General features: G+C 51.9%; 1 protein-coding gene across 6 annotated transcripts in view; it reads left to right on the forward strand.

The window, feature by feature from the left end:
- The window catches only part of SLC5A10 (solute carrier family 5 member 10), a 60,877-nt gene that overhangs the window by 43,861 nt on the left and 4,447 nt on the right, over positions 1-12,569 (forward strand). For 4 of the 6 annotated variants that reach the window (XM_081028331.1, XM_081028332.1, XM_081028330.1 and 1 more), the window contains exons 10-11: positions 9,319-9,426; positions 11,749-11,899. In XM_081028331.1, coding sequence (XP_080884457.1) covers positions 9,319-9,426; positions 11,749-11,899 — 259 coding nt within the window. Of the gene's footprint in view, positions 1-9,318; positions 9,427-11,234; positions 11,439-11,748; positions 11,900-12,569 lie in introns of all 6 variants that reach the window. The other 2 variants (XM_081028328.1, XM_081028333.1) reach the window with 2 other exon arrangements.

Here is a 12,569-nt window from a genome sequence, read left to right on the forward strand (position 1 = left end):
GGCCCTCCCCTACGCCCCGGGCCTGGGGTAACCCGGTCAAACACTCACGCCCTGTGCCCAGTTTCTCGGGTGGGACGGGAAGTCCATGCAGATGCCCAGCGGTCTAGTTGTGGAAGGAGAGTTGGGATACTAGGTTGGGAGCCCCCCAGGCAGGAATAGGGCACCATCGGACTCAACTTGAGGAGCCTTCACAGAGCTTGGTGTGGACAGAGCAGGCACGAAGTTCTCAGGAATCTGTTCCCTGCTGGGAGAGTCCCCCTCCCCCAGGACTGGTCCTACGTGGTGAGCAGGGCCCCACCTGAGCCCTGGGGTGAGGAGAGCTAGAAAGGGCTGCTGTGGGCTGGGGTCAGGCCCAGCTCTCCGCTCCGCGTCCCTGGAGCTTGGGACCCCAGTTATGGGAGGTGTGGGGACCACATCTGAAAGCAGGCTGCCAGGGCGGGGACAGCAAAGCCCATTAAACTGTCTGGACAAACAGCCCCCACCCCATCGCGTGCCACAGCCAGCCAGCCATGCACCTGGCCCAGCCCTTCCTGTCCCCCACCCCCTGCCACTTGCCCTGGATGGGCCTGCTCTGTGCCCTGGCAGGGATTGGGTCCCCGAGGACAGTGTTCTGTGCTGCTGAGGGCTAGAACCCCCGCTCCCCCAGGACTCTCACTACCATCTGTCCGCCTGTCAGTGGCTTCCCATCTGAGCACGGACTGCTCTCCCAACCCCGTCAGCCCTGTCCTGCCCTCCGCCCTGGCCCTGGGGCATCACACTGTGTCTGAACATGGGCCCAGAGACCAGGCCCCTGCACCCCGCTGAGTACAGTCCGACAAAGTGCCCCAGCTCTTCCCAGGTCATGCCTACAAACCCGCATCCTCCCCACCACGGGTTGTTCCAGGGGGCGGCCACTGCCCTGCGAGGCTTGAACCTTGATTTCTTAACCTCTCTGCCACTGGGGACCCAGAGCATGACCCTCTCTGGGCCTCAGCTTCTCTTCTGCTTTGTCCTTATCGCAGCACAGGGGCCCTGGGGCTCCTAAGGGAGTCCTGACTCTCAGGGCTTCAACCCCATAATTATACTTTCACAGGAACTTGTTTTTAAAAAAACCGACAGAGAGCTTGTATGCGGCCTTCACCCATTGCCTCCGGTGGTATCATCTTGGTAACTACAGCATGATAGCATCACAGCCAGAAAGTTGATTTTGGTTCGATCCAGAGCTTGTTCAGTTTACACGAGCTCGTGTGTGTGCGTGTGTAGATGTGTGCAACTTTATTACAGATTTGTGTAACCACCACCACAATCAAGATGCAGAACTAGTCCATCACCACCAAGCTCCCCCCCTTTAGAGCCACACCACACCCCCACCCCTCGGCCCTCCTAGCCACTGACCTGCCTGTTCTCCGTCTCTGGGACTGGCTCAGGTGGCTGTGTGAAGCAACAGCTGGCCCCTTTCTGTGGCTGGCTGGCATTCCATGGTGTGGATGGACCACATCTGGTCAACCGTCTCACCTGCTGAAGGACAGTTCGGTTGTTTCCAGTTTGGGGCCATTATGAGAACAGCTGCTATGAACATTCATATACACATACACATGAAATTGTGTATATTCTCCATTCCCGCCAACAATGCACGAGTGATCCAATGTCTCCACATCCTTGCCCACATGTCATGTTGCCTCTATTGTTTTATTTTAGCCATCTCGGTAGGCGTGTAAGTCTCTGATTGTGCTGTTAATTTACATTTTCTTAATGACTAATGACATTGAACGTGTTTTTAGATGCTTATTTGCCATTTGTATATGCTCTTTGGTGACATATCTGTTCATGTGTTCGGCCATTTTCTAAGTGGATTGTTTGGTGTTTAATGTTGAGTTTTGAGAGCTCTTTATAGAATCTTAGATACAACATCTTTGTCAGGTGTGTGGTCTGCAGATATTTTCCCCTTATTCTGTAGCTTTCCTTTCCTTTTCTTTACTTTTTTCCCCAAGTATATAATACAGTTGACTCTTGAACAATGAGAGAGTTAGGGGCACGGACCCCACCCCCACCCCTAACCCCCACCCCACTCCCTACACAGTCGAAAATCCACATATAACTTTTGATTCCCCCAAAACTTAACTACTAATAGCTTACTGTTGACTGGAAGCCTTACTGATGACATAAACAGTCGATTAACACATATTTTGTATGTTATATGTATTACTGTGTTTCCCCGAAAATAAGACCTATCCTGAAAATAAGCCCCGGTTAAGATCGTCAGCCAGATGGAAGCATTTAGCACGTTATGACGATGTTCCAAAAGACGATGACGTGACTGTATTTGAATAAATGTAGATTGTTGTACATGAAAAAATAAGACATCCCCTGAACATAAGCCCTAATGCATCTTTTGGAGCAAAACTTAATATAAGACCCGGTCTTATGTTTGGGGAAACACAGTATATATTGTATTCTTACAATAAAGTAAGCTAGAGAAAAAAAATGTTATCAAGAACATCATAAGAAAGAGAAAATACATTTTTAGTATTTATTGAAAATAATCCACCTATAAGTTCAAACCCATGTTGTTCAATGGTCAACTGTACAATATTATTAAGTGTAATCACTATGCTGTACATTAGATTCCCCAGAACTGACTCATCTTATAGCTGGAAGTTTGTACCCTTTGACCAACATCTCCTCTTTCCTTCCACTCCCCAGCCCCAGGTAACCATCACTCTAGTCTCTGTTTCTACCTTTGAATTCTGCATATAAGTGATATCATGCGGTATCTGTCTTTCTCTGTCTGATTTATTTCACTTAGCATAATGCCCTCTAGGTCCATCCATGTTTGTTCCAAATGGCAGGCTGTCTGTCTTTCTCACGGCCAGATACTATTCTGTTTTATATATATAGTATATATCTGTTTATCTGTTGATGGACACTTATGTTGTTTCCATATCTTGGCTATTGTGAATAATGCTGCAATGAACATAGGAGTACAGATATCCCTTAGAGGTAGTGATTTTGTTTCTTAAAGATATATAACCTAGAGATGAGATTGCTGGATCATATGGTAGTTCTATTTATCGTTTTTTTGAGGAACCTCCCCGTTTTCCAGAGTGGTTGCACCAATTTACGTTCTCACCAGCAGTGCACAAGGGTTCCCTTTTCTCCACATCCTCACAACATGCTGTCTCTTGTCTGTTTTGATAATAGCCATTCTAAGAGGTGTGAGGTTTTGATTTGCATTTTTCTGATGATGACTGACGTTGAGCACCTTTTCATTACCTATTGGCCATCAGTGTGTCTCCTTTAGAAAAATGTCTATTCAGTTCCTCTGCTAATTTTTAAATCAAATTGTTTGTGTTTTTTTTGCTATTGAGTTATATGAGTTCTTTATATATTTTTGGATATTAACCCTTTATCAGATATATGATTTGCAAATATTTTTTCCCAGTTTGTAGGTTGCTCTTTCATTTTGTTGATGGTTTACTTTGCTGTGCAAAAGCTTTTTCATTTGATGTAGTATCACTTGTTTCTTTTTGGTTTCTTTACTGTTGCTTTTGGTGTCAAATCCAAAAAATCCTCTCCCAGACTGATGTCAAAGAGCTTACTCCTGTGTTTTCTTCTAGGAGTTTTACAGTTTCAGGTCTTACTCGTATGTCCAAATCTTTGCTCCATTTTGAGTTGATTATTGTGTATGGTATAAGATAGGGGTCCAGTTTCATTCTTTTGCATGTGTCTATCCAGTTTTCCCAACACCATTTATCGAAGAGCCTGTCCTTTCCCCATTGTATATTCTTGGCTCCTTTGTCATAAAGTAATTGACCACGTATGCATGGGTTTATTTCTGGGCTCTCTATTCTGTTCCATTGATCTATATATCTGCTTTTGTGCCAGTACCATACTGTTTTGATTACTATAGCTTTGCAATACAGTTTGAAATCAGGAAGTGTAATGCATCCAGCTGTGTTTTTCTTTCTTTCTTTCTTTCTTTCTTTCTTTCTTTCTTTCTTTCTTTCTTTCTTTCTTTCTTTCTTTCTTTCTTTCTCTCTCTCTCTCTCTCTCTCTCTCTCTCTCTCCTCTCCTCTCTCTCTCTCTCTCTCTTTCTTTCTCTCTCTTTCTTTCTCTCTCTTTCTCTCTCTCTCTCTCTCTCTCTCTCTCTCTCTCTCTCTCTCTCTCTTCCTCTCCTCTCCTCTCCTCTCCTCTCCTCTCCTCTCCTCTCCTCTCCTCTCCTCTCCTCTCCTCTCCTCTCCTCTCCTCTCCTCTCTCTCTCTCTCTCTCTCTCTCTCTCTCTCTCTCTCTCTCTCTCTCTTTCTTTGCTTTCCTTTCCCTTTCTTTTCTTTTCAGGTTTATGCACTTATTACTGCTTCATTTTCTAAGTTAGAGCAGGCAGTGAGCCTGGAGCAGGAGGTCCCTGAACAAAGGTGTTTGGTGGCTGGCATGCCACTTAGTAGGGGTTAAAGGAGTTGGAGGATGAGGAGTGATTCTTGTGGGCAGAGGTGGTGCTGGTAGAGCTGGTGGTGGTGGGGATGGCCCTCCACCTGCCTGTGGATTTGGTGAGGAGGTCCTGGGATTTATGAACAACCTGCAAGCCCGTGCTCCTTGGTTTGATGTTGCTGGAATTCTGTCCCAATGGCTTGGAATTTTATTCCTGTTTCTGCAGCTCATCTTGGTTTCTGAATTCTTCATTTTTCTGTAGTGACCATCACGAGCAGCGGTGTGAGGTCGGTATCAGATCTTTGTCTGTGCTTGAACCATGGGTCTACCTCACCGCAGCATTGCACCCACTCCAGATCATGCGCTTTGGTTTTCTTACAAAACTGCAGCCTGGCTGAGGCCGTGCCAGATTGAAAGACGCTGTCCTCTCTGCTTTTCACGCAGGGGCCTGCAGGACACGACTGCTTTTCTTTCTTAAGATTGCTTTGGCTATTCAGAGTCCTTTATGGTTCCATACGAATATGTTGGGATTGTTTTTTCTATTTCTGTAAAAAATACCATTGGAATTTTGATAGGGATTACAGTGAACCTGTAGATGGCTTGGGGTAGTATTGCTATTTTAACAATATGAGTTCTTCCAATCCATGAGGATGGAATATATTTCCATTTATTTATATGTTTTTCAATTTCTTTCATCAATGTCTTAAAAGTTTTCAGTGTACAAATATTTCAACTCCTTGGTTAAATTTATCTCTAGGTATTTTATTCTTTTTGATGCAATTATAAACAGGATTGTTAATTTCTCTTTCTGATAGTTCATTGTCAGTGTATAGACCCAAAACTGATCTTTGAATATTAAGTTTCCGGCGCCTTTACTGAAGTCATTTCTGTAGCTTTTCATTCCTTTCACAGATATCTTACACAGAGCACAAGCTTTTTGATGAGATCTAATTGATCAGTTTTTCCTTTTGTGGATCGTGCTTTTGATGTCAAGTCTAAAAACGCTTCACCTTGCCCTAGGTCTTGAAGATTTTCACCTATTTATTTCCCTAAAAGTTTGATAGTTTTACATTTAAGTCTGTGACCTATTTTGAGTTAATTTTTGTGTAAGGTGTGAAGTTTAGGTTGAAGTTAGCTTTGCACTGTGGCTGTCCCCAGAAGGGTTTTACAGCGGAGGAAACAGCCTCAGAGAATAACTACCTAGGATCCCTGAGTAAGGGGGTGGGAGAGCTGAACCAGGTCTCTGTACTTTTCTTCTGCTCCCGACTGCAAGATCAGCGTCTGGACTGGCTCCCAGGGATGAGTCAGGCCTCGTCGGGGGATCGGGAACATCTTGATTAGCCCTCAAGGTGGTATTTCAGTGGCCAGTTGGGAAAGGATCATTCATTCAGTCAACAAACACAGGCAGAGCCTACCATTCATTGGCTTGTGCTGGGTACTGCTGGGGCCTGGCTCCTCCCTGGGCCCCACGGTCACAGACTATAGGGAGGCAGGACAGACACAGGTCACAGAGTTGCTGGTGCCATGGAGGAAGTCTCCCTGGAACCTCAAGAACCCAGACATCCACAGAGTTGAGAGGAATGAATAGGAGCTCCCTGGGTTTAGAAAGGAGGGAAGGGTGTTCCAGGGAGAGGGAACAGCAAAGACAGAGGCCCAGAGGTGTGTGTGAAATTGGTGGGAGTGAGGGTGGCTTGGTGGGTGGGGCGCCGTGAATGGCAGTTAGAGCCTCATGATTCCTCCTGCAGGCGTGGAGGGCCTCAGAAGGGTGTGCGCAGGGAGGAGCATGAGCAAACGGATGGTTTTACAAGTTCCTCCTGCGAGCGCAGGGAGGGAGGCTTGGAGGGGCCAGGGTGGTACAGTCAGGAGGTGGTTCAGTTCCCCTGGTCACGATGCCCAGTGGCTGGACTTGGCATTGGCCGCAGGGAGGGAGGACTTGGGAGAAAGGAGAGGAGCAACTCCCAGGCTTCGAGTGCGGGCCCTTGGCTGGATGCGGGTGGTGATGCCGCCAACGTGCAGCCCACAGAAGGCCGTGCTCTGGCAAACCCAGAAGCCCCTGCCCAGTTCCCCGGCCCTCCCTGTCCCGGGGCTGCTCGCTCCTGAGTTGACACGTGTGGGGACTCTGTTGAAATGGCAACATCTTTGCTGCTGTCATAAAGGAGAGGTTTTTTCTTGCTGTTCCACACAAACACTTGGGTAGGCAAGCTGAGCTCACAGTGCCCGGAAGTGAGGGATGCTCTGTGGGAGCCTGGGATAGGCTGAATAAACTTAGTCAGAATCTCCTGACTCAGGCTTTCCGAGCCACGCTGTCGCTGTGACTCTTCGTCTGTCCCTCCCAGGACGACTGGGTCCTCATGCCGCCAGAGGCAGCCGGTGCAAGCCCAGAACCTGTCAGGAAGGACCCATCACCCAGCCTCTGAATGCGGGACCCCAGTGGCCACAGAGCCCTGCCGTGGGCTCTGTCCTGGGTGTGACTCTGAGATCCAGGCAACCCACGCCCTTTCTGTTCCTGAGTTCTCTTATCTGCACAACAGGTGGCGGTTGAGGTGGTCGGGCAGAGCAGCTGGAGCAAAGAGTGCCTCAACTTCTTCAGGGTTCTTTCTGGGATCCGTTCTCCCTTTCTTTCTCTTTCTCTCCTCTGGTGCCTTTCTTTCCTCCTTCCTCCCAACCTTCCCCCTCAGGGCTCAGCCCTGGACTACCTGATACCTGGGATTGGGAGATGATTCAAACCCATTGTCCGCCCTTAGGGAGCTCCCAGTCTGGTAGGGGAGGTGAAATGTACAAGCACACAATTGTGACCCAACCCTCCGCCCAGAAGCCCTTATGAGGAAGCTACTTTGCCCTGGGAGAGAATGGGGAGAGAGTCAGGGAAGGCCTTCGGGGACAAGGCCTTTGCAATGGGCCATGAACAGGAGGTAAACGGGAGGGGGGCGGAGCCCTGGGAGGAGGCCTGGGTGTGTATGAGAAAATACAAACAGGTCAGGTTTGTATTGGCTGGCGGATGGGCGCCGGACGGGAGGACCTGGGACCCCTTGTCAAAGGCCATGGAAGGGATTTTTCTTCCCAGGAAGCCATGAGTTCCAGGGGTGTGGGGTGTACAGGGGGTTCCTGAGAAGTAAGTGGTTCTTCCCAGGAAGCCATGGGCTCCAGGGGTGTGGGGTGTGCAGGGGGTTCCTGAGAAGTAAGTGGTATGAACAAAGCTGTGATTTGGAAAGGGTGGAGAGGACGGAAGGGAGTAAGGAAGTGAGGAGCTGGTGCCCAGGCTGTATGCAGAGGAGATGGAGCCCGGGCAGGAGCCGAGTGAGGCAGGCAGAGAGATGGCAGGAGAAACCGTAGGACTGGGGTGCGGGGGAGTTTGGGGGAGGGAGGAGGAAGGACAGGTGACCATCCATGGGGCTCGTCCTGGAAACCTGGAGCTCGAGAGACTGGACCAGGCTGGGATGTGGGGTCCTGGGAGGAGGGTGACCTGCTCCAGCCTTCTCGCCTAGAGGAAGGGATCCAAGACACACAGCCCACCCCTGTGGGCTGGCCATTGAAGAAACTGCCTTTCAGAAGGGGCGTTTGGAAGGGACAGTGCTTCACCCAGGAATGCCCTGTCTCAACAGGGAGCAATGTGGCATGGAAACATTGATGCCCGCCATGTGGGAGCTTTACACCCGCACCCAGACCCTCGAATAGGCCCCTGTGGCCCAGCAGCTCCATTCCCGTCCTCTCTGGGCACCATTGGGAAGCTTCTGCTTCTGAGCTCTTCCGTAACTGCCATCTCCTCCTTTGCTCTGTGCTCCGTGGGCCTCTGCTGAAAATCCCAGAACGATAGGAGCCAAAGGTGTTTAGAAAATGGTTTTTGGAAGAACAAGTGAACACGGGATTGGCTCTACCCATCACTAGACTACGCGGGTGAGCCAGGCAGAGATGGGCCCCCAGCTGCCACAGCGGCTGGAGGAGCCGGAGCCAGAGTGAAGCTCTCAGGGGGGCTTCCCCCAGGGCGGCCCCCTGGACGGCGCTGACAGGGTTTTGCTCCAGCGGTTCCATAGGGAGGCCTGGACTTAGGGCTCAGTCCTGACTGGGCTGAGGTCCAGGACATTCATTAATTCCATTATTCACCAAATGAGCAGTGGCTGCTCCTGCCACTGGGGGGATGGCCACTGGCAAGACGAAGTCTCCATCTTTGCCAGTCCCCACCATGGGGAAGAGGCAAGAAACAAAGAAAGCGCCCAAGGCATCCAGGGGAGGAGAAGGGGTGTGGGGGAGGGGACAGGCAGGAGAGCAAAGGAGTGATTTCAGCTGGAGGAAGTGACCTCTGAGCCAGTTCCCTGAGAAGGCCTGAGCAGAGGGGCCACAGAGACCAGATGAGAGGGAGGCTGGTTGGGGGAAGGGCTGGACGGCCAGCTGGCTGGCACCTGGGGGGGGGGAAGCAAGGAAGGAGATGAGCCCTTGGGCCCTGGGCATGGGTCTGGATGACGGAGGGACCTGTGAACTGCTGAGAGCCTGAGCCGCCGGAGAGCTCTGGGGAGGGGGTGATGGGCTCCCCTCTTGTTTTAAGAGTCATCTGGAAGTTCCTGGAGGCAGCTCAGGGTGGGGGCCAGGGAAATGCCTCTGCCCTAAAGCTACCTCCCCGAAGGGTGGGAGAAGGTTCCCCTCTCTAGCCTCCATCTGCCCCTTTGGGGCCGCGGGCAGGACGGGGGAGGGAGACTGGTCAGGCCTTAGGGGAAAGAATAGTTTGCAGAGGCCAGCTCCTTTCTTATGACCCAGACTGGGAAACTGAGGCGCAGGGCCCAGCAGCAGCTGGTCAGAGGCAGTAAGAAAGCCAGGTCAGGCTCCTGCCCCAGCCCCGGTCTTGCCCACCCGAGGTACTCACATCTGTCTGGAGGGGCACTGTGGTGCAGGTGTGGGACTCTGGGCCTCTCTCTCGTGCAGATGACGTGGGGTGCGTGGTGCCATCCGAATGCCTGCGGGCCTGTGGGGCCGAGATCGGCTGCTCCAACATTGCCTACCCCAAGCTAGTCATGGAAGTGATGCCCATTGGTGAGGTTCTGGTGGGGTCCGGGTGGGTGAGGGGGACCAACCAGGGTAGAGGGCCCTGAGGGCTGGGGTTGGGGATGCCATGTGATGCTGTGTGGCACCCAGAGGGGGTGTTCTGCTCATCAGGGAAGAGAGGAAGGTAATAATAATAGAGAACACTCACATGGCGCTCACCACATGCCAGACACTGTTCCAATGGCTTCACGTGTCAGTAACTTGCATCTTCCTCTCAGGAACCCTATGTGCTGTCATTGTCATCCCCATTTTAGAGATGGGGAAACTGAGACCCAGAGAGGTTAAGTGACTTGACCAAGGTCACATGGCAAGTGAGCTGCAAAGCTGGGGTCTAAACCTGGAGAATCTGCCTCCAGAGCTTGTCCTCTTAACCTGTGCTGTCCCATCCCTTGAGAAAGGGCACAACTTTCTCTTCTTCCAGGTCTACTGGATGCCAGGCCCTTTCACAAACTGCTTCTCCTTTTAGCTGTGAGGGAATTACTAGCTGCATCTTACAGACAGGGAAAGTGACGCACAGAGCGGGGGAAGTGCTTCTCCAAGGCTACAGAGTGGCTGAGACACAAACTGCAGTCTGTCCAGCCCCAAGCCCACTGCGTACTCTGCTGGGATCAGGAGCTCAAGCCCCCTTGTGAACCTGCACCTTCCGCCTCCCCTGTGACACTGTGGGCCAACAGATAAACTACGGGGCAGGTTTTGACCATTTCCATGTTTCCCGTGGCAGTGGATATGGGGTGGTGAGGTCCCAGTCCCAGGAGGCGTGCAAGCAGAACTAATATGGTAAGGGGTGTGGGAGGTCCCACCAGTGTGACATGCGGTGGTGAGGTCCCAGTCCCAGGAGGCGTGCAACAAATCAACGGCAAGGGTGTGGGAGGTCCCACGTAAGCAAAAAGAGCAGACAGCTTTCTGAGACCCTCTGCAGCCTGGTTTCACCTCCAGATTCTCAGACCCTTGAGTGTCCACCTCCCTTCCTCTGGCCTCCCAGGTGGAAGCTATCTGGCCTCACCCTGCTCTTCCCTCCCTCCCAGGGAGCTGAGGCCCAGGGGACATGAGTGCAGAGACTGGGATCAGATCTCGGCTCTGCTACTGGTTGGCTGAGATATTTGGGGCATGTCACTCTCCTGCTCAGAACTTCAGTGTTCTCGTTTGTAAATTGGAGATAATGACGCCTACCCACCCCTCAGCGTTGCTGCTGGGATTAAGCATAATAATTTAGGGAAATTGCCTGGCATAGGCTTGGCTGCAAGTGTGGGTTCCCACCTCTGGGCCTCGCCTTTCCTTTCTGTTTTAGAGGGGCTTGCTAAGCCCCCAGGGCTGACGCCCAGCCGTTACTGGGCCACACCCTCTCTCTAGGCCTTGAGGTCTGAAAAATGGGTGGAGCGTAAACCCTGAGTTAATCCACCTCCCTGAGCAAGATTAGGAGGGTGGAAAACTGTTTTGGGGAAAACACTTTTTGAACTCACTTCCCTTTGGGCCACATCCCAGTCAGACTGATCCGTGAACAGAGAGGACCTGACTCGTACCAGTCACACCGCTGGTCAGATGCGGAACCTGGGCCAGGCGACTGCGCCAGGCAACAAATGGCACACCTCAGGAGGCGGCCCTGTCAGACCATCTGAGGGTAGAGGTTGGAGGACAGACAGGCAGGGGCTCTATGGAAGTGGGTGGGTGGGGAGGCACTTAGATGCTTGAGGAAAAATCGTAGGAGGCCTTGGAGAGAGACTAAGACCCAGAGAGGGGAGGTGATCAGCCTGAAGCCACACAGCACTGAGTCCTCCCCACCCTCATTCCCTTTCCAGCCCAGGACTCCTGGAAGCCATTGCACGGCAGTGCCTCACCCACCTTGATGGGGACCCCTCACTCTCTTTCAGCCAATCAGAGGGAGGGAGGATTTTTCTATCTCCTCTTCCACAGAGCCAACACGAAAGGGGATTCCCTTTGCCTGCTGGGGCTTGCCATGAACAAGAAGGCCCCAGATGCTGGGCCACTGAACCCTGCCCAGGGTGAGACCTCCAAACCCAGGGTCCCGCCCCAGGCCTTCTTGACTCCCCGACACCACCCCTGAGTTCTGCTTCTGGCCTGCTGTGGGACCCTGGGCACCTCTCCTCCCCTCTCTGATCTACTTTCTCATCTGCCAAATGGGTTAATAATTCTTCTGTCAAATGAAGTTCCGGGTATGAAGGTGCTTTGCCAACTACAAGGCTCTGCAGAAATAGAAGGCTGATAATGGCCCCCACGACAGAAGCAGTGACAGTTGTGACTATGACTGCCAGCACTCCACAGGCGCACGCAGCAGCTGTCCCTTACCCACAGGTCTACGGGGGCTGATGATCGCAGTCATGATGGCCGCACTCATGTCATCTCTGACCTCCATCTTCAACAGCAGCAGCACACTCTTCACCATGGACATCTGGAGGCGGCTGCGGCCACGTGCTGGCGAATGGGAGCTGCTGCTGGTGGGACGGTATGGTGGGTGGGTGCTGGCCCCAGGGAGGTGCTGAGGCATGGGCTTCCCCAGCCACATGACCAGCCCGTGAGGCCCCACCAGAGGTGGGCTTTGAGGGATGAATAGGAGTTTGCCAGTTGGAGAGAGAAGGATGCCAGGAAGGAGAGGAGCGTAGAGGTCAGAATATCCTGTCCATCCCTCCTCCACCTCACTCTGCTGGCCACCCCTTCGTAGTCCCAGCCTTCATCTTGGATACATCTCTTACCCTGAGTGGCATCTCTGAGTGAGTCTCAGTCGGGGACAGCACCCTCCCCTAGCCATCCCAGAAATCTCTCTGTCTTTCAAAATCTGAGTCCCTAAGCCTCTGGATGGTTCCCAGCTGCCCCAAAGAGGGCCTTGAGCCAGAACTCAGGACTGGCCACAACTATCCCTCCAGCCTCCATACCCCTGCCCCCACTGAGCTTCTGTCCTTTTTCCCCTAGCCCTTCTTGTCCCGTATATATTACCTCGATGACTCACCCCAAGTACCCCCTCTTCCATGCAGCCCTCCCTGATACCCCTGACCTAGAAATGAGCCCCTTCCCCTCAACACCTCCCACAGGGGACTATCACCAGATTCCTCCACAGCACATGTGGCCCTTATAAGCTAACTTGTCTTCCCAGTGCTTCTCCCCAGGGGGGCATGCAG

This window comes from Rhinolophus hipposideros (assembly GCF_964194185.1).
Source record: "Rhinolophus hipposideros genome assembly, chromosome: 20".
Lineage (NCBI taxonomy): Eukaryota > Metazoa > Chordata > Mammalia > Chiroptera > Rhinolophidae > Rhinolophus > Rhinolophus hipposideros.